The sequence below is a fragment of the Diceros bicornis genome, chromosome 7 (assembly GCF_020826845.1).
Source record: "Diceros bicornis minor isolate mBicDic1 chromosome 7, mDicBic1.mat.cur, whole genome shotgun sequence".
Lineage (NCBI taxonomy): Eukaryota > Metazoa > Chordata > Mammalia > Perissodactyla > Rhinocerotidae > Diceros > Diceros bicornis.
This window is the reverse complement of record NC_080746.1, coordinates 9811435-9836060: the sequence shown is the minus strand read 5'-3', so window position 1 is coordinate 9836060 and position 24626 is coordinate 9811435. Positions and strand designations below refer to the sequence as shown.

General features: G+C 37.8%; 1 protein-coding gene across 9 annotated transcripts in view; it reads right to left on the bottom strand.

Moving 5' to 3' along the window:
* The window catches only part of CDON (cell adhesion associated, oncogene regulated), a 92982-nt gene that overhangs the window by 25358 nt on the left and 42998 nt on the right, over positions 1–24626 (bottom strand). For all 9 annotated transcript variants that reach the window (XR_009220744.1, XR_009220742.1, XR_009220743.1 and 6 more), the window contains 8 exons: positions 19690–20043; positions 14658–14947; positions 13127–13301; positions 11202–11330; positions 7651–7854; positions 5894–6075; positions 5306–5411; positions 428–550 (listed from right to left, as the gene is read on the bottom strand). Coding sequence is in view for 6 of the 9 variants with exons in the window: in XM_058544854.1 (XP_058400837.1) it covers positions 428–550; positions 5306–5411; positions 5894–6075; positions 7651–7854; positions 11202–11330; positions 13127–13301; positions 14658–14947; positions 19690–20043 (1563 nt within the window). In the remaining 3 variants the exon portion in view is untranslated. The remainder of the gene's footprint in view (positions 1–427; positions 551–5305; positions 5412–5893; positions 6076–7650; positions 7855–11201; positions 11331–13126; positions 13302–14657; positions 14948–19689; positions 20044–24626) is intronic.

The following is a 24626-nucleotide window of genomic DNA, read 5'->3' as shown; positions in this document are numbered from 1 at the left end:
ACTTAATTAAACAAGTAGATAGTGTTATATGTATCTGTCATTCAAGAAACCATTTTAAACATATGTAGCACTTTTCCTTAAAATTCTTCTACCTTTTTTTAGTATTCTAATTCTCAAGGCAATCACAGAAATTAGTCAGCAAATATTTCTATTTTCTTCACGGAGAAAAAGAGAAGGGAAGTGACGTACTTCGAGTCACAGAGAAATTAATGAATAGGATTAATGCTTATGTAAACTATTTTTCTAGACAAGTACTCTAGCCAACATATTATACTCTCTGCTAGGACAGTCTAAATGTATACACCTAGAAAATGGTCCAAAGCAGAAATTTTCTTAGATGAATATACCAAGAGTCAGAAGGAATAGTCCAGAATTTGGAATTCTAGCACCATCCAGGGAAAAAGCACAAGGTGTCATCGTCTCCTACCTTTAGTTTCACAGATCATCACATTACTGAACTCGCTTTCTCCGCCCTCATTGAAGCACTGCATCTTAATATCGTAGGAGGTTTCTGGCTGCAGGTGGCCAATCATGTGCCACTGCTTTGAACCTAGAAAGGGAAAAATAAAAGAGAAGCTTTACATGACATACAACCTACGTGATAATGTCAATATAAGGACTTAATAATTTCAAAAGGAGGTTGGAGCAGCATTCGTCACCATATAGTAAGTTTGTGCAATAAAAACATACTTAATACAAGTATTTTAGTAACTCACCACTGGTAAATAGTATTTCCATTGCATGGCATGAAAAAAATGGTAAAGAGAAGGGATAAACCAAATTAAAGCTATATTTGTGTGTTGGTGGTGATACTTCATTTCATTACAAATAATTACTGGTGAGTCTTCCATAAAATACATGTTAATTTTATGCATAGGTTTAAAAAAACCCTCAAGTCCTTTGATTCCCTATTTCAGCCCAGCAAGTCACTCCACTGTCCACTCACCAGAAAGCAATACTGTATACGAGATCAACAAGTGGTGTGCCACCTAGAGCAGGGCACCATTTACAAGACAGGCCTTAGCGAAACTCTCCATCCCATTGTAATGAACACGACATGAACTGACATACAAACAAATGCCTGAATAAATGGCTGACAAAAATCAAACAGCAAAATCTACTATGGGAAACTCTCGGCTACTGCTCTCACTATTTCCTTGCTTTTGAGTCAGGGTCTCCAAACCACACCAGTATCACTAATAGAATGATTCTGTTATCCATGGCACACAGCCAACATTTCATTTAGAAACACTCCTAAACCGAACACCCCAGTATAAATCACTCTCCATTTTTACTTCCATGGACCTGTGACAAACTTTAATAAACAGGGACACTTCTGCCAGATTTAATTAACTCTTCCAGAACCTTTAATCCCCCTTAGAAAATACCTCTTCAAACTGTTTCCACTGTTTCTTAGAAACACAATTGTACCACCAACTGATTTAAGAATTAGTTAAAGGGGGAGAAAAAAACAAAACCAAACCACACATACAAGTCAAATCTACTTGGCTGACAGGACCAATATCACCAGGCTCCTTTCTAATTCAACACAGACAAAAATATTTCAACGCAGTAGCACGACCCCTTTTCCAGGTCGCCAATACAAAACCCCTCATTCATAAAGACCCATATTTCATAAGGAAGCGAATCTGCTTGTTTTAGGATCAAGGGACTCTCACAGGCTCACGAAGTGAGGAATTCTATGCCCCATTTATAAATGTAAAGAGGACCCTAAAAGAATCTTGACTTAAAATCTGGTTGAGACTGGAACAGACCTATTTCTAAATTCCAAAAACTTTCTAAAAGACTTCTATTTTTTCTGTATTCTTAGGTCTTTCCTGGCCCAACCCTATACTTACCTAACTATAAACATTCTCTTGAATAATTACTACACTAGATTTGAAGTTTTCCTTTCACAGCACTAGTAAAAATGGAACTAAACTAAGTTTCTGAGATGTTACTAATAAGAGAAAAATAGTTAAAATAACACACATCTTGTTAGATTAATATTCTACTGCTACGGTAACTATTCCAATGGCTAAAATTACAGGAAATAGCAGCAGAGGGAAAGACTTTTTACTGATCATTGATAATATGACAACTAAGTGCATTATTAGGTTTAAAATCAACCAACAAGCATATTCCCTGCTTAACAGGCTATTTTTTTTTTCCTCAAAAGATATTTTAGAAAAGGTGAGAGATCAAAGCACAGATTTAAAGATCGGGATGACAGAAACTTTGATTTATTTGGAACTGAACTGAACTTTACAAGATAAAAATATTTATCACAAAACACTAGTATGTGGAAACATTTACAGTTTATCTAAATGTGGAACTTAATGCAGAAGATAAGATAACTTAATTGTTCTTCTCTTACTGTATTCTTTAACAATTTAATTGAGTTGCAAATTTTTTCAAAAGCTTAAACAATTTGTTGTCAATATACATATGTAATCTAAAACTTGAAAGAAACTTTCCGTACAAAGGATAAATACTTTTGTTCCTGGGTTTGGGAGAACAGACCAATAGCTTCCAACTGCCACAAAATACATAAACTTGAAAATAAGGAATAAGCAAATTACACAGCACAGTGAAGCCCACTTAAACATCTAACTGCTCTGTCTGTTACATTTATAAACAAGTTCTCTGTGAACCATAAGACAAAACTCACATTTGCAGACACTACTACTGGATACAAAAGCTCCTTTACAGTAATTTCCCAGTTCCATGCTCAATATTCACACCACACAAGCTCGCAAAGTTCCAAGAGTGAACTAGAGAATATAGTTTAAAAACTGTTTACCAGTGGATATTTCTAGACAGCAGAACTAGGAAGGGTGGGGGGAGAGAGAAAGATAGAGACAAAGAAGGATATTCATTTTCTTTACATTTGCCTTGTTTAGAACTATTTTATAACAAATGTTTAACCTCTGTCAGGAGATTTTAAATATAAAAATCTGACAGTTCCATTCTCCTAAACCAGCTGAACTAAAATAAAGACCTAGCTAGGACTGAAAGGTTGAACAGACACTAACAATTCTTTCCACTTCTTTTTTTAAACAGCCTTTTTACAAGGTAAAATACGCATATAGAAAAGCACCCACATCTGTACAGCTCCCTGCATGTTTGCAAACTGCACACACCCGTGGTATCAACACCTAGGTCAGAAAAGAGAATAGTGCTGGCACCCCAAAAGTCCCCGTTATGCTTCTTTCCATCACTTATCTCCCTCCAGACAGCTACTATCTTGACTTCACAGAACAGTTTTGCCACTAGCAACTATCTTTTCACATTTCCCCAATTCTTTATTTTTAAAGCAGATTTTAGGGACCGATTTCTTTCCTACTTTTCCAGATTAAGAAAAGAGAAACAACCACTCCTTCATTCAAAAAATATTTACTGAGCTCCTAACTATGAGCTCATTTTCATTACATTATAAATGTAATTCCATTGGATAAACATTAAAAGGAATGCTACAATATTTAAAGAAACATGATACAGCACATTTAAAATAATTTATCATAATACTATTTATAACAAAACTATATGCAGTATTTGATGTCAAGAAGTCATATGAAAATAACCTTGGCTGAGGGCAATTTTCTGACGTGATCCATTAGGACACTTGATATTTCAAAGAATCTGAATCTTAGAGTGAAAATAGACCTTGGGAGCAGCCCTCCCCCCAACGCAAGAATCCCTTCCAAGATATTACTGAAGAACAGGCATCCAACTTCTACTGAACACTTCCAAAATTAGGGAGTTTATTATTTTGTGAGAGAATCTACATTAGAAATGCTATGTTAGAAGGTTCTTCCTTATACTATTTCCTTTTAACTGCTCCTCCTCCAACTGATTGAGTTCCTCTTCCACATAACAGTCCTTAAATATCTGAAGACAGATGTCATGTTGCTTCTGTTAGTCATCTTTTTTCCAGCCTGATCATCCCCAGACATTCCCTTATTCCTTTTGGACTTCATTCATTCAATAAATGCTAAACACCTCACCATTGTAGGGACCAGGGATACAGTAGTGGGAAGAAAGGCCTCTTGCCCACATGGAGGTTAATATTTAGTCGGGGAGATAAACTTTAAGCAAATCATTTCATACACACACACACACACACACATCTAAACTATGATAAATTCTATAAAATAAACATAAAGGGCGCAGTTAGAAATTATAACAAGGGTACCTCATGGAAAGAGGAGGAGGTTATCTGAGCAAGTAACATGTAAGCACACAACAGAGAAAAGTAGAGTACCCAGATAAAGCCTTGGGAGAGGAGCGCAGTAGGTAGCAGGAACTGCCATGTGCCAAGGTCGCGAGGCAAGAAAAATCTTGGTGCACACAAGGAAACTGAGAGAAAGCCAGTGTGTGACAGAAGATGCAGTGAGAAAGGAAAGGTGCGTGAGACGGGGCTGAAGGTGCAGGCATGGGCTGGCCAGATGGCTGGGGTCTTCAGACCATATGCCAAGTTCCGTATTATATATATTTTTTTTATCTTTTTTTTTTTTTTGTGAGGAAGATCAGCCCTGAGCTAACATCCATGCTAATCCTCCTCTTTTTGCTGAGAAAGACCAGCTCTGAGCTAACATCTATTGCCAATCCTCCTCCTTTTTTTCCCCCAAAGCCCCAGTAGATAGTTGTATGTCATAGTTGCACATCCTTCTAGTTGCTGTATGTGGGACGTGGCCTCAGCATGGCTGGAGAAGCGGTGCGTCGGTGCTCACCCGGGATCCGAACCCGGGCCACCAGTAGTGGAGCGCGCACACTTAACCGCTAAGCCACGGGGCCGGACCCGTATTATATTTTAATTACAGTAGAAAGGCAGTTTCAACAGCCATCACTGTCTTGGCTGTTTTTTTCTCTACATATATTCCAATTTCTTAGCATCTCTGAAAGTGGATAACATGCTCAAGATGTGATCTTTCTAGCACAGACCTCAATGAAACTGTGGACTGCAACATTACTTTTTTAAATATAGCTAGAAGTTGCAATTGATTTTTATACTCAGGTCACTATTCATTTAAATAAAACAGAAAACAAAACATTTTTTTCAGATGAACTACTGACAAATCACATCTCCCTCATACTTTTGTAACTGACTGTTTCTATAACCAAAATGTAAGAGACTACTATATTAAGTTGGAAAAACTGTCTTTCTTTGGGAAAAATTCAAAGTAATAATGCATATACCATTTTTCACTCTGTCTTAAATTGGGATGATGTTTTTCGTAATATTTGTAAACCCTCTCCCACCAAAGCTCCTTTACTGGGAGTACAGCTTGCCAATGGGACTTACCTTCTACAATATCCCTCTTGTAATCACTGTCATTGTCACTATCTGTTGGCCGGTAATAGATATAAAATCCTTGAATGGGAGTGTTATTGTTACTTGATGGAATATACTGGAAAATAGAAGCAAAGACTTGTCGAAGACAAAAATAAATGTAACTTTCACATCCATTAAGATTTATTTATCTGTGTGGCAATATATTCCTAGCTTCATTTTGCAAACATTCTTGACGGCCATTTTTAATTTAATTCAAAAGTATTCAAAGGTATTAAGAGCATTTAGCTTAATGTAGGGCTAAACAAAAATAAAGCAACACACTTCATGAGGTTGAAAGGTACATTTGGTTCAAAATGAATAAATCATGAAATTGCAACTAAGTTATCACTTAGATGGGAGTTGAGGAGACAATAATTTTATTTTTAACCCTGCCCCAATTATAAAATGTATTTTTAGATAAAATATCTGTGTCTGTCAATTTCCCTTCACTTAAAAGTTCAAAAATTTGCTGTTCACAGTATCGTGTCATGAGAATATGAAACTGATTGCTGACATGGTTAAACCAGAAAGTCTCCTTCGAGCAGAGATTTTACTTACTGTCCACTTGAGCATGATCTGAGTATCACTGACAGCTTCTGTGTACGCAATGTGAGGTCCAGTTATGGGGCGGTTAGAAAACCGATTGGGAAACCCAGCCACCTGGTAAGGACGAGATGCAGAACTCCGGAAACTCTCACCATAATGGTTGATGGCAATGACCCTAAATTTGTATGTTGAACCTTTCAAGGAGGGAAAAAACAGAATTTTAAAAAAGCTGTAATAAGACAACTGAAGGTACAATATTGAAAATATGACAATTGTGCTTAAGTAGCTATCTACAATAGCAATAATATAAAGGAGCAATTTTTCTCTTAAAATAGTCTCAAGTTTATATGGGTAAATAGAGTTCAACCCACTTGCCAACTTCTATCAACTGGTAGTGGCTGTTCAATGCATTGTGTTCAAGATTCCAAGACCTTCCTAGGAGTCACTGAGAGAGAACGCCACGAAAGATGAATCACGCCCTTGCTGGAGGTGGGCAAGTGCAGAACAGGAAACAACATCTTTACTCTTTTTTCCCATCCTGTTCTAAAGTCATACCCATCAACACAGTATTAGTTGAAGTACCTGTGCTCTTTTCTCTCTGAAAGGAACAACTGAAGTGAAGTTTAACATGGTGAATTCATTTGTGAGGAGGTGCATGTGGGTGACAGCAGACGTCACTCTGACTCCACCAATAACAGGACAAGAGGGAGCAGATTGAAATCACAACAGAAGGTATTTATTTGGATTAGATATTAAGAAGTTAAAAAAAAAACAACTCCAAGGATTGTGAGTTTCCGAAAATCTGAATCTAAAGAATAAATTAGAATCCTAAAGCAAGTTTCCTAATAGATCAAAAATAACCATTGGGCTTCTGAAGACAATGTTTTGCATCTGTAAAATGTTACTTAGCTTCACCCACATTTAAAACTGCCAACTTCTCCCAACTACACCTCCATGTGCCGATGCTCCTCATATTACCTCTTTAGACAAACGCAGGCATTTGCTACTAAAGTACATTTAAAGGTCCATAAACAAAAATGGTCATGAAACCTAAACAAATAAAGTAAAGAAAGTTTGTGAGTACTGCTTTTCTCTTTTATGGTTTAATTTCTTTCATACAGCCTCAAGATAGTGAGGGGGGAGGGGGTTCCTCTGCTGAAAAAAAATTTACAGAAGAGAGAAGTGTTAAGAGTTGTCTCATTAACACTGAGTATAACTGCTGAGATTCATCATCAGATCAAACATTTTTAGTCAAATAAGCAATTTTCCTCTTAAAATACTCATTCATAGCAAAACACATACACACAAAGATGTCACCACAATATTATTTCTAACTGCAAATAAGTAGAAACAATGTAAAACCCATAAACAAAAAACAGGGTTAAGTAAATTATGGTATACTTATATACACAGCTATACAATTTATATAGATAAACAAATTGAGTTATCGAAGAATTTTTAATGATATTGGAAAACATAATGATATAGTATGGGGAAAATGGGGTCACAAAACAATATTCATGGCATGATCCCAGTTTGTATTAAAAAGAGAAAAAAGGCTAGAAAGAAATATATGATATGTAAACAATGGTTATCTCTGGATGGGTGGGTTTCATGTGACTTATTCTCTTCTTTATATTTTCTTTACTTTCAAATTTTTATACGATAAGCTTGCATTACTTAAACAATTAGAAGAATATAAGATTATTAAAAAAATGCATCTAAAGTCAGCACTGATGGTAAAAAAGGAAATGCTTGAATATTACTACCTGGCTCTAAACTACGAACTTCCACAGAAAGTTTGGAAGGAGGGATGTCTTCAGCGGCCACCAGCCAATCACTAGTCCTCATCCGTTTATATTCAACCTTGAAGGCGGTGATTGGAGAACCCCCATTTGCCCGAGGAATCCAAGTGACGTAGACGGACGTCTCAGAGGCAGTAGAGATGGTAGGCCGATCAGGCGCCTCTGGAACTAAGGACAGGAACGTTCGTTCATTTCAATAACCCCCGCTGTCAGAGACAAGAACAACTCAAGTCCACTGACACGGGTAAATCCCAAACCTCATCTTATTACAGGTTCTTCATCTAAATTTTTGCCAGTTAATAATTTTAAGGCTGTCTTCCTGTCCTCTGATAAAATCTAAAGGGCAATGAAATGGCCAAATACAGAAATAAAAGAAAGGAAAAGTAAAATAATCTATAAACTTGATAATTAGCTCTGAAAAACTGACAGGTAATGAGTATGATCATTGCGACGATGTAATTTTGGATTCATGGCCAAAACAGTATAGAAGTAATGATTATTTGGTGCTTCAGGGCTGATTGTGGTTATAATTTATAATAAATTTTCATAATTATCTGTTATCTTATTTAAATGTTTTTCCTTATCCGCCCTAGCTACATAAAACACACTCAGCAAACAAGCTACAGATTATTATATTAGCTATTACTATCATATCCTATCTTAACACACCTCAAGGTCACAGGAATGCTATTCCAAAAAAACAGGGTGAAGGCAGTGATAGAGATAAAATTTGACTAATAAAATCAATACTGATAATAACGAGAAGAGAGCATGCTACTCAGGATGAAAGCCAGAAGACACACGTAGTACGCAGGATATGTTGTTAAACAAAGAAAAGTGCTCTCAGAAAGCAGATGATCTACAGGAACATCTAGAAAAAGGGGGTCAGAGAGCTAACGTCTAGCAGTTTTCAGTCAGCCCTGCCAAGCGACGGGGATGCCCTAACCCACAGATGAGACCGTCTAGATTCTGTGGCAGGTGAAAGCATCAGGAGCAAGTTCACCAGCCATCTAAGCCATGGACCTAACTCTTCTTGCTGACCAAGTGACCTTGTTACAACACTGACTTCCCATTTGGTTTCTACAAAGAAAGAACGCTGATGGAAACAATCTGGTCTGTCCGCCAGCTACATCACAAATTAGTAAACTGCCATTCCAGTTGACATTAACCACCTGTGAATTTGGTAGAAGTGAGCTGGTTCCCGAGAGACCGACTATCTTTCGGCATGCTAACAATCAAGTCTTTAGAGCTGGAACAAGGAGAACCAACTCTGGGCCTTGGTTACACCACTTTGGTGAAGTCATCAAGGGAGCCCTTTCTCTGTCAACACTGTGCCACGCTTCTCAATCAACACCCCTTCAACCCACAATACAAATACATACGAAAAAACAAAATAATGGTGCACATGGTACTTGTATGGAGAAAACTGTGGCATTTTAAAAACAAACTGTTTAATGGATAAAAAGAGGAATATATTTGAAGCAGGCAACTTTGATACTTACTGTATTCCTTTCAAGTTAGAGAGCAATGGAAATAGAATGAATAGAACTGTTAGTGAATCTCTTTTTTAATACTAGACAACCAAACAACTTCCTTATGTTGATTCAAATGAGGTTAAAACTCCTCAAAGAACACCACAGACCAAATAGGAAAGAAAGTGATTAGGGAAAAAAATCTCTACAGAGAAGAATATCTTCAATACCTAAAGAAATAACATGTGACAGTTGAGGGATAAAACAAAGAACACTGTACTTGGGGTTAAAAAATCTGCATTTGCATAGCAGTTCCAGCACTTTCTGGGTGATCTCAGCAGCTGCATAACCTTCTTGAGTCTCAGTTTCCTAATTTGTAAAAGAAATAAGCGACCTTCCTCATAGGGTTGTAGTGAAGATTAAATAATTCACTTATGGTTATCTCTGCTTGGACAACTCCAAACTCAAGATTTCCAGAACTGAATCCATAATCTTCACCTAAAAATTCTATGACCTATCTTGGTAAATGGTCCCTAGTTGCCCAGGCCCAAGTCATGTTTCTCCCTCTCATTCAGTATAGATTCAATTCCCTTAATCTGTCATCTATCATCTGTCCCCCTTCTCCATTCACACTGTCACCACCCTCATTAATTCTCTAACCTCATCTTCTGCCATTCCTCCTGTCCCTCTCTGTAAAATCCTTAAGGTTCCGTATAGCTTTCAGGGAAAGATTAAATGTTAAAGTACATCATACAAGGCACCCACTCTAGCGTCATTCCCCACAGCAACCAGTCACACTAAATAAAATCTCTCATCTCCTAAATCCCTAAACATCATTCATCTGTCTCTTTGCACAAGGAGCTGTCTTTGCCTAGAACCTCTTTTCCTGTTTCTTCTTCCAGCTATAGCTTTCTTGTCTCCGAGGCTTAGCTCAGGGCGCCTCTCTTCCCACCCCTTGGCCTCCTCTATCTCAGATGGGTGATTTAGATATTTCTCTTATGATCCCACAAAACAAGAGCAGACTCTCAGGCATAACGAATCAACATCATTGTTAGGGGTTAATTTGTCTATATTATCCACTATGTTGTGATTGGTTTAGTTGTTTATATCACCCACCGTACTGTAAACTTCTTGAAGGCAAGATTTATGCTCTCTCTGCTGCTCCAGCATTTGGTACAGCGTCTACGACAGTGTGCTAAACAAGTCATAAGGCTTTTGTTTCTCAAATGTCAGTTTTATGCATACAAAGTTGATACTCATAGAAGTAGTCCGCTAAGACAGTTGAAATGCTCCTCAGAGGTGAAAGTCCTCAAGCAAAAGAGGCTCACGATACTGAAGAAGCAGAGGCACTCCACAGGGGCGTTCAAAACGTCACGACCTACTTCTGTCTGAGACCAACTCATGGAAGACTATGAAAATAGGGAAGAGACGCTTGAAAATTCTTAGGGCTCAGCAGTGAAATTTTAAACCTTCTCTAGATATCCTGCTGACACAGGTTAGCACAATCACAAAAAGCACGCTATGTTGTAACTGTAGAATTGATAAGCGTGAAACGTAAATACTAAAAAGAAGTCTTGAAAATTTTACTGCTACAACTTCTAAAAATCCTAAGATTGACAAGATATAGCAATAAAACTGAGTATGATACGTAAATGTTCAATGAAAAAAACCTAAATCTTACTGTAGGTACCACCATACATTCTGATAAGTTACCAAAAAAAATTAGACTTTCAGAATTCAAAATATAAATTTGGTTTCCTTGCCAGAGAGGAGACAGAAAAACTTTTTGTGAGTTAGAAAAACTTAGTACCAGAACATTTTGAATCTGCGTGTATGACCTTAAATACCAATCGTGACACTGGGTTACCAAGATTTGAATACGGGACACTAAAAAATGGTTGAAATAGGACCTAATAAAGCTATACGGTAGGATATAATCTGAGTAATAAACACCCCTCCCACTCCACCACCCAAATAATCTGAAACAGGTCAATTACATTTGTAAACAAACAAAATGAATAAAACGAAGATTCTTCTCTTTACCTCCACTATGCCTAGAGGAATCTGTAAGCACCACTCCAAAGTTGTCTGCAGCCTCCGAAACAACAGGGCGCTTAGGGATGCCCATGGGTGGAGAGGACGCCTGGGTGTTTTTGGATGATGCTATTTTCTCTAGAAAGGTTAAAAAACATATATTATAACAAAAGCTTCACTACACATGTAAAGTAAGAAAAGATACTATGAAACTCCACCAGTAGACAGATGTAAATATGTGAACGTTTCTGTTACAGTGTCTAAACTTAAGACCTACATTGTGAATGTTCAGATAATCTGAGGAATTGATTTAAAAAATTACTTTGTCTTTTTCTTGTACCTTTAAGGGAAAACTAAAATGTGTCTTGCTACATCAGGCTAACTTTAATTTGAACAGAGAAAAAACAATACAAGTGAAAAAGCCAAATGACTACGGTAAAGGTTTGAAACTACTTGTTCTTTTTTTTTCTTTTTACTGTACATATTTCTTAATTCTAAAATATAAAATTCATTATTAAAGAGCTTTTGTTAAGCTTCTTCATGGGAAAATTGTCATGTTAAGTTTTAAAATTTCAAGGGGCAAAAAGTGAAATTGGGTGATTTATTTTAAAACTGAAATACATGCTTATTATTCAGTATTTATAGGTCAGACTCTAAAAACACGTAAGAATTAATTATGAAAACTAATTCAAAATACATTTCAAATAAAAAATACTCATTATTTTTCTTGCCAGACTTAGTAACTAGATGATTCAAAAGCCAACAGATAATTTCTTCTCCATCATCATACTTCCTTTTCATTACTGTGCCATACAAAATACTCTTCCGCCCAATTCCCATCTCCACTCACTGAAGTCTGTTTGTACATTCATGGCCAAGCTATGACAGCATCTTTTCAATCAAGCCCACCCTCACAAGCTACCCTCCAGAGAGAACATCCTTTCTTTGCATTCCTCTGGCATTTTCTCTGTAAGTCTTTCCTAGTACTTGTCATATTCTGGCCTCTGCCTACACTCTCGTCCCCTCCAGTCTATCCTTACCCTACAGCCAGAATCGTCCCATTGAAACACACCGCAGATCATGTCACTCCTCCGCTCAAACCCTCTAATGCTTCCAGACCACTCAAAGTCAATGTCTTTGCAGGGTCGACAAGGCGCTGTGCGATTTGGCCACTTTGTCATCTCCCTGAGCACTCTCCCCTACAGCCCCCTCACTCACTTTGCTCCACTCACAGTGGCCCCCTCACTGTTCCTAGGGTGCATCAAGCACACCCCACCCCAGGGCCTTTGTACTTGCTATTCTCTCTGCTGAGATGTTCTCTCCCCAGATATCTACACGGCTTTTGACTTCTAAGTTCTGCTTTGCTGTCAACTGCTCTTTGAGGACTTCGGGCCACCTGCTTAAATTGTGACACCTGCTACCCCATACACTTCCTATATCCATCCCCTAATTTATTTCTCTTGTTAACACTCATCACCTGCTAATGTACTTATAACTTAAGTGTAAGTCTCTCCCAACTAGAGTGTAATCTCCATGAGGGCAAAGAGTTTTGTCTGTTTTGTTTACTGCTCAGCACATGGAAGGCATTCAGTAAATATTAGCTGAACTGAAATTCTGCCTTGTAGTTGGTATTTATGCATATGTCTTACCTTTCTTTGAAAAGTAGAAGCTCCATTAGGATGGATCTTGGCTTGATCATCTTTGTTTTCCCTGCATCACCTACTCTAACGCCTTATATATCATAAGCTCTCAAAAATATTTGTGGAATATTTGATGTAAAGGAATAACACAACCATCCAAATGTGGCCCAAAAAGGTACTATAATAGGCTTATTTAATGAATGTATCTATAAGAATCTCTACTACTGAAAAAGATACTAACCAAAGTGACATTGAGGCAGCCAGCTGGTTCCTCTTACAGCAGATCACACTCACCTTTGCTAGTTCGGAAGGTAAGCATGGCAGGCTGCCCTTCACCTGCTGCGCTTCTTGCTACCATCAGAACCTCGTAGAGACTGGAAGGCTCCAGTTCCGTTAGACGGAGTTCATTTTCACTTCCTGGGACTCGAACTGTGTGCCAGCTTCCCACCACACCAACACCATCGTCTAGCTACTCAAGAGAAAATAAGTCTTCTTATTAAAAAAAAAAGGAGATAAAGGGCAGAAAAACCTTCCATTGAAATTTGATAAAAACTAGAAGTCATCCAATTCCAGATGAATTTTCAGAAGTGATATACTACTGTAAGTAAAAGAGCCATTTTTCTTCATGTTAAGAAATCTAAGGAGACCTGTAGCAAGAACTTAGGAACTCGCACTGCAAAAGACTCCTGGTTTCACTATTTACCACTAACTTATGGCCTCATGCAAGTTAGTTTGATCTCTCAGAGTTTGTTTCCTTTACTTGTAATGAAAACAATACTCCTTTCTTAATGGGCCAATGGGAGAATAAAATAAGTATACAATAATATGTATTGAGGATGACATATAATATACATAATAAGTATGTGATAAATTAGAATATATATTATATATATTTATGTGTATATGAACTATATAATTGTGCATTGTATATTTCCAGACTTCTTGTTTCATGTCTTCACACTGTTCAATATGTGTTGGAGGAAATAAATTAAAAAGAGACCCAATCAGTTATGTCTTGGTTAATGGAACCAAGAGACAACAAACTTTTCATGTGGATAGAAATACTAGTGAAACTTTCTTTATCTAGAATCATCAGGTTAGAAACAGTGAATAAACCTTCAAATATCACCATGTTAACTTTACCATATATTAAAAAATATTACTATTAAATGATGAATACCAAAATGTCTTAGACAAAAAATATTATTTTAAACATGAATGCATCTCTTTCCATTTCATTCATTCACTAGTCTCATAAACAAAGAGAGGAGATTTTCTTCATTTTGCTTTAATATAAGCCTCTGGAGGGAAAACATCTGAAAAATCACCTGAGAGGATCAGGTTTACCAATAAAGAACCAAACAATGTAAGATTCTGATACAATTAAGAAGACAACTGGAAATGAAAACAATTGTCAGAGATTATGCCAGAGGACTTGGTTCAAACAGTCGTTTCTAATAAGAAAGTGCTTCATTTGCTAACTAAACTGTATTCTACTATCTTAGAGAGGGAAGAAATTACTTTTTAAAAAGTGGTTTATAGAGCTTTACACCCAAGGGGCTAAAATGTTTGATAAAAAATGTCAAGAAGTCACTGGGTTCTTCGAGTCCCTGTTTGGGGGGAAACTACTTATACTTCGTTCCTACTGCTTTTATAGGACTGGTATACCCAGCACGACTGCTGGGATCTCTCTCCCAAACTCATCATTCTGAAACACTCTTGCTCTGTTCCCGCCACCCTACACAATATCCAAGATAATAAGCATGTGCTATGCACACAATGTTAAGGTGTGAGAAGAGAAAGATGATAAATGAGAAGACATTACCTTTCGATACTTCACAAAATAGGCATTGATGGGCAGCCCGCCGTCCTTGCCCGCACTCCAGACCAGGTTGTACGTGTCTGGTGTGTGGGTCTGTGGAGGGCTCAGAATGATGGGGGCATCGGGAACAGAGGCACCACTAGCATTTTTCTCTGATGTTGATTCCACTGCACTGGAATGTTCCTTCACTGGAAATAAGCTCAATAATCCAGTTTCTGAACCAGCTCTTTCATCATTCTGAGTGGGCTCGGAAGGTGTGACTGTTTCTGCTTTTGTATTTGTTTCAAAAGGAACTATAGAGAAAGGAAGAAAGAGAAAGAGAGGAGAGAGCTTGAAAAAAATTCACTACTTCAGTGTCTTCTATACAGTGACCTAACTGCCCACACTGATACTGTTAGCACAATTTGAGTCCTAGAAGTTGAAACAGGTAACATTTCAATTTATAATTCACGGAAACATCTCACCCCCAGTAGCAATCTCTTATTCATGAAGGAGAAATTAATTGTTTGAAAAACCAATTATATGATGCAGTTCATCAGTTTAAAGAATGTTATTTTTCCCTTGCTCTACACTAGTATTCCCTCTTCTACAACGATTTGCTAGTTTAACCTCAGAAGATTTTAAGGTGGAGGATAGGGAGCTTTAACTCTAGTTGGTAAATGAAACACAACGAGCAAAGCATTCCCTTGGGAACAGGTGAAATAAATAGTAAGGCAATGGGCAAGAGTCAGGCGATGAGCCACTGGGTGGCTAGTCTCCAAAGATCCCTCTCAGTATCCACATCCCTGGGCAGCCCCTCCCATGCTGAATCCGGGCTGGCTCTGTGACTCGCTCTAACCAGTGGAAGGCAGAAGCGAGCTGTGCTCTTCCAGGCTTAAGCCTTAAGAAGGCCTGGCACTTCTACTTCTGTGCTGCCACATACAGACGTCCAAGTGAGCCATGTGGAGAGACCACACGGGGAGAGTGAGAGAAAGAAAAGTGGGGGGTGGTTCCAGCCCTCACAAAGGTGCCACACATGTGAGTGAAGCCACTGTGCGTGTTCCAGCCCCAGGTGCCCTCTGATTACAATGGCACAAGAGACCTCAAGCAAGGCCAGCAGAACTGCCCAGCTGCATGTCGTTAACCCACAGAATTATAAGAGATAATAGAGGGGCTTTTGTTTTAAGTCATTAATCTTTGGGGGTAGTTATGCAGCAAAAGATAACTAAAATACCTACCCTAAACACGGAAAACAATCTGCACTCAAGAAGAGAAGAAATGAAACAAGACTAGCAAAGATAAAGGAAGAACTACTTCCAAAAAAGCCCTTTGTGGATAAACCTGAAGGTTGGCTTAAGAAATGCCAACCTAAAGAAAGATAAAACAAGCAGACAGCCTTAATACTTACTACTAAAAGCATACAGAAGAAACGGAGGAAGGTAAAATAACTTATTTGTGCTGAAAAAATAAACAGGTTGCACATTTCCAAAAAAAATTACTAAGCACGTATTATGTGTCAAGCATTGTGCTAAACAGTTAATAAACATAACCTCATTTAAAGTTCCAAACAACATTCTGAGGTAGATAGTAATACTCCCACCTTAGAGATGAAGAAATTAGGGTTCTGAGAGATTAAGTGACAACAGCTGACAGAAGAATGTTAGTAGTGCTGCTGTGAAAAAATGAGACAGCAATTTATGAAAAATAAACATACGCCAGTACAATAAAACCTAAATATTGACAGCTTGGTTTCTCTACAGTGCTATTAATACTGGCAACAACAAAAGTCTCCTATTTATGACTACTTTTGTGGAGGAAGGGAGCAGAGGAAACATTAGAGTTTCTTTTCCACAATGAAGTCAGATTCCTAGTAAAAGGTGGGTGTGTTTTTAGAAAAACTACTGCAGCTTAGTAGAGAACCAAGAAAAAATAGGACTAACAGTAAGGTCAGTTCTCTGTTTAAAATAGAGAAAAGGTGTCCCAGAAGGATCCTCCGTCAAAGAAAACAAGAAGCTAGTGAGAAAATAATGTAGAAGAAAACTAATTAAGTTCACTGAGACAACTTCAAAATATTGCTCCTGGAACAGCCATGTTTATCTAGTGAGTCAGAATGTGGGCGCATGTGGAGGGTGTGATCCGGTGTCTGCTAATGCAGAGATGGACTCTAGCAAGTGGAGGCAATTAGCTGTGGCTTAGGGAGTGGAGAAGGACCTTTTTATCATTAGTAGTTTCATGGACCCTCTGGGCAGGTTACCACTGGGAAGTGGTATTTGGCTGTAGAAGAGTTTAAATACCACACGCCTCAGTTTATATGGAGGCATGAGAAAAACGTTATGCTACAGCTTGTGTCTACTGTATGGGTATCAAAATTCTACTTCTGGTATTCAGGATGCAACGAGACTTTTCCATAACTTTTATTAAAAAGAGGATTCAATTCATTTTTCTTTACTATTTCCAATAATATAATCTGAGCGCTCACAAGATACTAGACACAATTTATAAGGCCTTAACAGTACTTTCAAAAGTTTTTTTCACATACATTATCTCAATTTATCTTCAAAACAACTCTGTGAAATGGTCAGAATAGACATCCAGCATCTTTTAAGGTGGAATGTTTTTTGAAGTGGAAAGAGATTGATAAAACTCTGGCTTCCTAAGTACTGTAACTACGGCAATAAATTTAACGACTCTGAGTCGAAACTAATTAAACAGGGAATAACCAGATCCGTCAAAGTTGTTCCCACTGTGACCACTCATACCAGCAACCCCCACCCCAAACTATTTAGGAAACCCAGGCCAACTCCCATTATAGTTTTGGAGAGTTACAACTCACTCTACAAATATTTGTACATCCAGGACCTCAAAAACCCAAGGTCTCTGGAAAGAAAAAAAGGGGTGGGGGAGGCAGTCATCTCTCTCTTTGACCTTGCATACACCCCTCTTCACAGTAAACAAAGTCAATGGCTGTCAGTATGCTAGAACTTAATAAGACTCAGATTCCTGGGGAAAGAAGTGGGTTGTTATCTACTATTCTGAGCTTTAATAAACTCAGCTGGATGTTAATAATTACTATAGAGCATGCAAAAGAGGCAATGCAGGACCACTTAGATAGGATGTAGGTGATGGGGTTACTATACATAAAAATGCTATTTATCAAGACATAAAACCCTGGAGGGGGGGATCTTAAAGATCTAAGAAGATCTACTCTAAACAAGTTAACTTGCATATCTTCTATGGGCTTCAGATGTCTCATCTTCAAAGTGAGGCAATTAAACAAAATATCTAGTTCCATCAGCTATGACTATGATGTCGACAGCTCCCTCTACCCTATGTTTACGTAAAATAATCACTTTAGCTAAACGCTCCCCAAGCAGCGCGTGCATTACACCTGTCTTACAGCTAACAATTTTGAGCAGAGCCACTCCTATTTTTGCTTGGCAGAACAGATATATAAATACACATACACACGTATACAAACATATACATACTCAATATATACACATAAATTTATACAACACTCAACTACCTTCTTTATTTGAGGAATCTTAAGGTTACTAAAATCAGTAACTACTTCTTCCTTCCCTAACCACCATGTGGGATAATTATAATTTAACAATAATAAGATTGTAATAATTATAACCTAATACTTAGTATTTATTGAAGGCATTCTATTGCCAGACCCCATTCTAAGCACTGTCTACATGTATTACCTCCTTAAATTCTCACATCAACCCTATGAATAGGGCACTTCACTGTTCCTGTTACACAGATGAGGAAACAAGCACAGATGAGTTCAGTAACTTGCCCCAGGTTACAAAGCTCAGGGGTGGCAGAGCCGAGATTCTATACAGCCTACATGCTTAATCTCCACATCATTTCCTCCTCCGGCATTCATGGAGTAGCACAGGAATATAAACGGAAGTCCCTGGCCTCCCCAACTTCTCTTCCTACCTCAAGCTTCAGCCAGAGCTAGAGGGTGCTTGAGTGCAGATGAATGGAAATACCAGTGCACACATCCAACCTGTCTGCTTCACCACCCCTCCTCCGCAAAAGACCACCCTTTGGCCACTCCTCTGGCTTAAATGCACCTGCACACTGGTGGTATGGCCCACACGCTGGAGGATGGACCAGGGAAAAAGACCTGAGCGGACCCAGACTATGACATAATTAAAGCAAGAAATTCTGGAGCCCCAGACCTGTTGTATAGAAAGAGGAACATTGGCTCCAGGCTCCAGGTAAGCACAGCCCCTTGACCCCATGGACTCTTTGACCTGTGGGACCTGAGGACCCAGGCAGAAGAGGGTCACATGAAGCCCTCTAAAGCAGAGCCCCAGGACAGGAATCTCAGCTGCCAAGACTAAGGGCAGTACTGCTCTATGATACTCTGCCTCTCACATGACAAATACGGTGACAATGTCCCCTCAACTGACTACTTGCTGGGGAACACTGATCTAAACGCCTGCTGATGTAAGGTCTGAATTTGAATTACGTCAAATTTAAATTAGTTTTAACAATATTGATATTCTATATACCAGTACTTCAAATTAAGTCATCATCACCAAAAATCAATTTAATATAAAGAATTAATATTATACATCCCATTTGAAAAATAACTTTGAATAAGATAGGGGCAAATATACATACAGGTTCATTTGATAGTACCATAACTACACATTCTCAATGAAAGCCAACCCTTTAGAGTTTGAATAACGTACTTATCAAGGGCTCACCTGAAAAATGTCTGCAATGAGATTTTCAGCAGCTTAGAAAACCAAAAACATTAATCACAAAAGGAGGTCATACCCTGACCCCAAATGACAGCTTCCTATGGTGACAACTACAAGCTTAACAAACACATCAGAAGTGGAGACCACGGTTCCTCTGGTTCCTGTAAGGCCAAATACCAAAAACTACAGTTCTACATTTCACTTTCGTTGGGAAAAATGTATATATTTAGAGATCGCCGGATTCATTAAAATAACATCCTTCAAAGCACTTTACCCACCACCTTCAAAGGAAACTGTTCACCTGAGAAGAAATACTAATGGCAACTCACCAACTGTGAGGACTGCTTCTGACTGTGTGGTGCCATGCTCATTTGAAGCTTCACAGGTGTACTTCCCAGCATGTTCCTGAGTAACAGCCTGAATATACAGAGAGCTGGAGCCAGCTCGGGACATGATGAAGTAGACGGGCTCCAGGTCAGAGCCCCCAGGTCTTAACACGCGTGGTTTTCGGGATTTAGATCTAAGAACTTGAGACGGATGGCTGGTTATCAATCCACGCCTGTCATACCAGCGAACGACTGGAGCTGGCACTCCAGCGGCGAGGCAGGACAGAGTGACACCGTCTCCAGCCACCACCTTTGCACTGGCTGGCGCTGTAATTATAACTGGCTTGAGGCTGTTGTCTATTAAAAAAGTAATTCACACACAAAAAATTAAGAACATTATAGTACCACCAACGCAAAATAATTTCATCTATAGCGTAAATGTTCTCAATGTCGTGTGCAAGTAGCGATCTTAGAAACATCTTTCATACGTGTGTTTCTGAACAGTGTTTTATATGCTGAACAGTGTGGAGAACACATTCATTCACTGACATAACAGTGATAGTACAAAGATAACTCCCTCCTTGTTAGTTCCCTTCTCAACTTTCACCAAGTAAAACTGTCAATAAAAAGTAGAATTTCTCACAGTTGTGGGCTCCTAGACACGTCCTACATGAGTTTCCTGTCCTTCAGAAAGAAAGGAATGCACATCAAGGAATCTATCGAGAGCTCTCCAGCAGTATCCTATACACATTTATATACACTGCAAATATAGAACATGTGAAGCCAAAGCCTCAGACTTTAACATGAAAAAGGTGTAAAGTAGTATAAAACAAAATAATATTCCTTCACGAAAATAGTCAATTCCAGGGGGGAAAAAATCTGATTATAAAAAGTCTAGAAGAAAGACCAGCTGTAAAGTAAAGTAAACGTCGACAAACATATTTCTTACCATACACATGAACAACATTTTTGTTTCTAAACTAAAGCGGCGCCAACTGTTTCCTTTCGGTCCCAGGTATTCTCTGGGGCTATTTTTAAGTGTGCCTAAAACGGAATACTGATAACAAATGACATTTTCTCCAGCACACCGTTCTCCTTCTCCAGTCCTGCTTCCTATGTTTGACAAAACAAAGCAACGCTCAGTATTATCAAATTTCTGAATTTTTGCCACTCTGATAAGTGTAAAACACTATCTCACTGGTCATAACCTGCATTTCCCTGAGTGCTAAAGAGGCTGAACATCTTTTCACGGGTCTACGGGTCACTCATATTTTTCCTCCTCTGGAAAATGCCTCTTGCCCCTTTTTCTATTGGGTCATTTACCCTTTCTGCAATGGTTCCGAGTTCTCTGTATATACCAGATGCTGTTCTTTCGTTAGTTGCATATGTTACTAGTATCTTCTGGCAGTTTGCTTTTCTTTTCATTTGGAATGATATCTTCTAATAATGAGGATATTTTAATTTCAAAGTAGTCATATCGGTTTTTTTAATTAGCCTAAAATGTCCTGTTAAAAAGTTTTACCCATATCATATAGATATTCTCCTATATTTTCTTCAAAAACTTTGTCATTTTGACTTTGATAAATAAGTCTTTAATCCACTGGGAATTTGTCTTTATATAAATTATGAGTTAGAGATTTGATTTCTTCTTTTTCTCCATTTTGATAAGAATTACCGCACATCAAAACTTGAAACAGGGGGCCGGCCCCACGGCCGAGTGGTTCAAGTTCTGCACACTCCACTTTGGCAGCCCAGGTTCGCGGTTTGGATCCGGGGCACGGACCTACTCCAGTCACCAGCCATGCTGTGGAGGCATCCCACATACAAAGTAGAGGAAGATGGGCACAGATGTTAGCTCAGGGCTAACCTTCCTCAAGCAAAAAATAAAAAGAGGAAGATTGCCAATGGACGTTAGCTCAGGGCGAATCTTCCTCGATAAAAACAAACAAACAAAAAAACTTGAAATGGATATCCTCCCTCTGGTGATATGCAATGCCGCCTAAGTCAAGTCCTTAAGTGCAAATGTCTTTTTGGCAGTTTCCATCTTGTTCCAGGAGTCTGTCTCTTCCTGCCCCAATACAATACTGTCTTAATTACTGTAGATTTTTGTAGATGTTCTAATATCTTGTAAAGCAAGTCCCTCACCTTCTTTTTCTTCTTCTCTTAGAGTGTCTCAGCTATTCTTGGGCCTTTGATCATCCATATAAATTTCAGAATAAGTCTGTCAATGTCCTCAAAATATTCTGATAGGATTTTAACTGGAATTGCATGAATCTACAGAAAGTTTTTGGAAAGACCTGACAACTGTATAATACTGAATTTTGGTATCTATGAACTGGCATATCTTTCTATGTACTTAGGTCTTTTTAACGTTGCTAACATAAAAAAGTGACTTGTAAATTATACTTTCTGTTTGTTGCTGGTTGTAATGGTTAATCTTACGTGTCAACTTGACTGGGCTAAAGGATGCCCAGATAACTGGGTGTGTCTGTGAGGGTGGTTCCGAAGAGATTAGCATTTGAATTAGCAAACTGAGTAGGGCAGATGGCCCTCCCAATGTGGGTGGGCACCATCCAAACTGTTTAGGGTCCCAGTAGAACAAAAATGCGGAGGAAGTGCCAATTCTCTCTCTCTCTCTGCCTGAGCTGAGCCATTCATCTTCTTCTGCCCTCAGACACTGGACATCAGCCTCCTGGTTCTCTGGCTTTTGAATTTAGGTCAAGGCTTACACCATCAGCCCCTCTCCCCTCAACTGAATTACACCATCAGCTCTCCTCCTCCAGCTTGCAGACGGCAGACTACGGGACTTCTCCATCTCCATAACCATGTGATACAATTCCCATCATAAATCTGGTCTTATCATATCTTACATAGCCTATTGGTTTTGTTTCCCTGGAGAAACCTGGCTAATATGCCGTATATAGAAAGGCAACTGATTCTTGTTTATTGGTCTTCATCCAGCCACCTTGCTAAATGCTCTTATTATTTCTAATAATTTGCCAGCAAGCTATTGAGGATTCTCTATGTTGACAATCATAGCAGCTGTAAATTAATAACAATTTGGTTTCTTTCGTTCTTATCCTTCCACTTTTATTTTTTTTCTCGTTGTTCTGTTGCTGGTTAGCACTTCCAGTATGATGATAAATAAAAGAGATTTTAAGGGAATGCTTCTAACATTTCACTATTAAAAGTGATGTTCCTGTAAGTTTTTGTTAGATATTTTTTATCAAGAAAGTTCCTTTCTGTTTCTATTTTTCTAAGAGTGTCTAACATGGATACTGAATTATGTCAAATGTTTTTCTGCTTCTATTGAGATAATCACTTTGTTTTTCTCCTTTATTCAATAAATAGGATGAATGAAACTTTAAATTTTCTGGTTGTTTCCTGGAGTAACTCCTGGAGTAATTCAATATATATAAATCTCCCTTTTAGATACATTGACGACTTGCTATTATACAGGATTTTTGCATCTATATAAATGAGATTGCCTTTGATTCTCCCTTCTTATACCACTCTTTTGTGATTTTGGAATAAAAATTATACCGACTGGAGAGTTCCCACTTTTTCCTTTCCTCTGAAGAGTGTGTGTAATATCTGGAATGGTCTGTTACTCGAAAGTGTGGTGGAGCTCTCCATAAAACCATCTGGCCTGTTGCTTTCTTTGTGGGAAGATTTTAAACTCCTAATCAGTTTTCTAAACAGGTAAAACACTATTCAGGCTTTTTATTTCTTTTGTCAGCTTTACTAAGTTATATTTTTCCTAAGAATTTGTCCATTTCTGTCTATATTTATAAATTAATGGTATTTAGTTTATCATAGTCTTATCTTATTATTTTTAATCTCTACAAGATTTGTACTTTTTATCCCTAATATTGTTTATTTGTATTTTGCCAAAGATTTGTCCATTTTATTAGACTTTACAAAGAACCAACTTCTATCTTTACTAATCCTGTCTATTTTATCTTCATTTTCTATTTAACTGATTTCTGCCCTTATCTTTATCATCTCCTTTCTTCTGCTTTCCTTAAATCCATTCTGTTATTTCACTTAGCTCACTAATTTTCAGTCTTACTAGTTTTCTTTCATAACCGTTTAAGGCTATAAACTTCCTTCTAAGTTCCATTTTTGCTATATCCCACACAATTTGACCTGCGGCATTTTCATTATCATTCAAAGTATTTTAAATCTCCATTATGATCTTTTTTGACCCAGCTATTGGGAAGAACAATTTTAAATTTCCAATTATGTGCTGATTAAAAATTATTTTTTATTATTAACCCCTAAATTAGTTGCCCCAAGGCCAGAGAATTGGTCTGTATTATACTGGTTCTTTGAAATTTAAAATATTTATAACTCATAGATAAAAGATTAATTTCCCTAATATATAAAGAACTCCTATCAATCAATAAGACAGAAGACTAACAATCTAATTTTTAAAATGGGCAAAGACAATGAACAGTCAATACACAAGAAAACTAATTGAAATGGCTCATAAACATATGAAAAGATGCCCAATATCACTCATAATAAAAGAAATATAAATCAAAAGTTACTTTTTTTAAATTTATCAGATTGGCAAAGATTTAAAAAAATTGACAACTGCGTGCCTTGGTGAGGATATGAGGAAACAGGCAGTTACATGTTGCTGGTGGGAGTATAAACTGGTAACAATTTTGGAGAGCAACTCAGTGTTATCCATCAAAATTTCCAACATATATATGCTTTTATTCAGCAAGTTCATTCTAGGATTTATTTTACAGATATTCACATGTGTGAAAAATAATCTATGCAGAAGGATATTCATTGTAGAACTCCTTGTAATAGCAAAAGATTAGAAACAGCCCTCAATAGGGTACTAGTCTAATCATTACAACTATACAATGGAATACTAATAAGCAAACATTTTTAAAAAGGAATGAAAATACTCTTTAATGAACCCT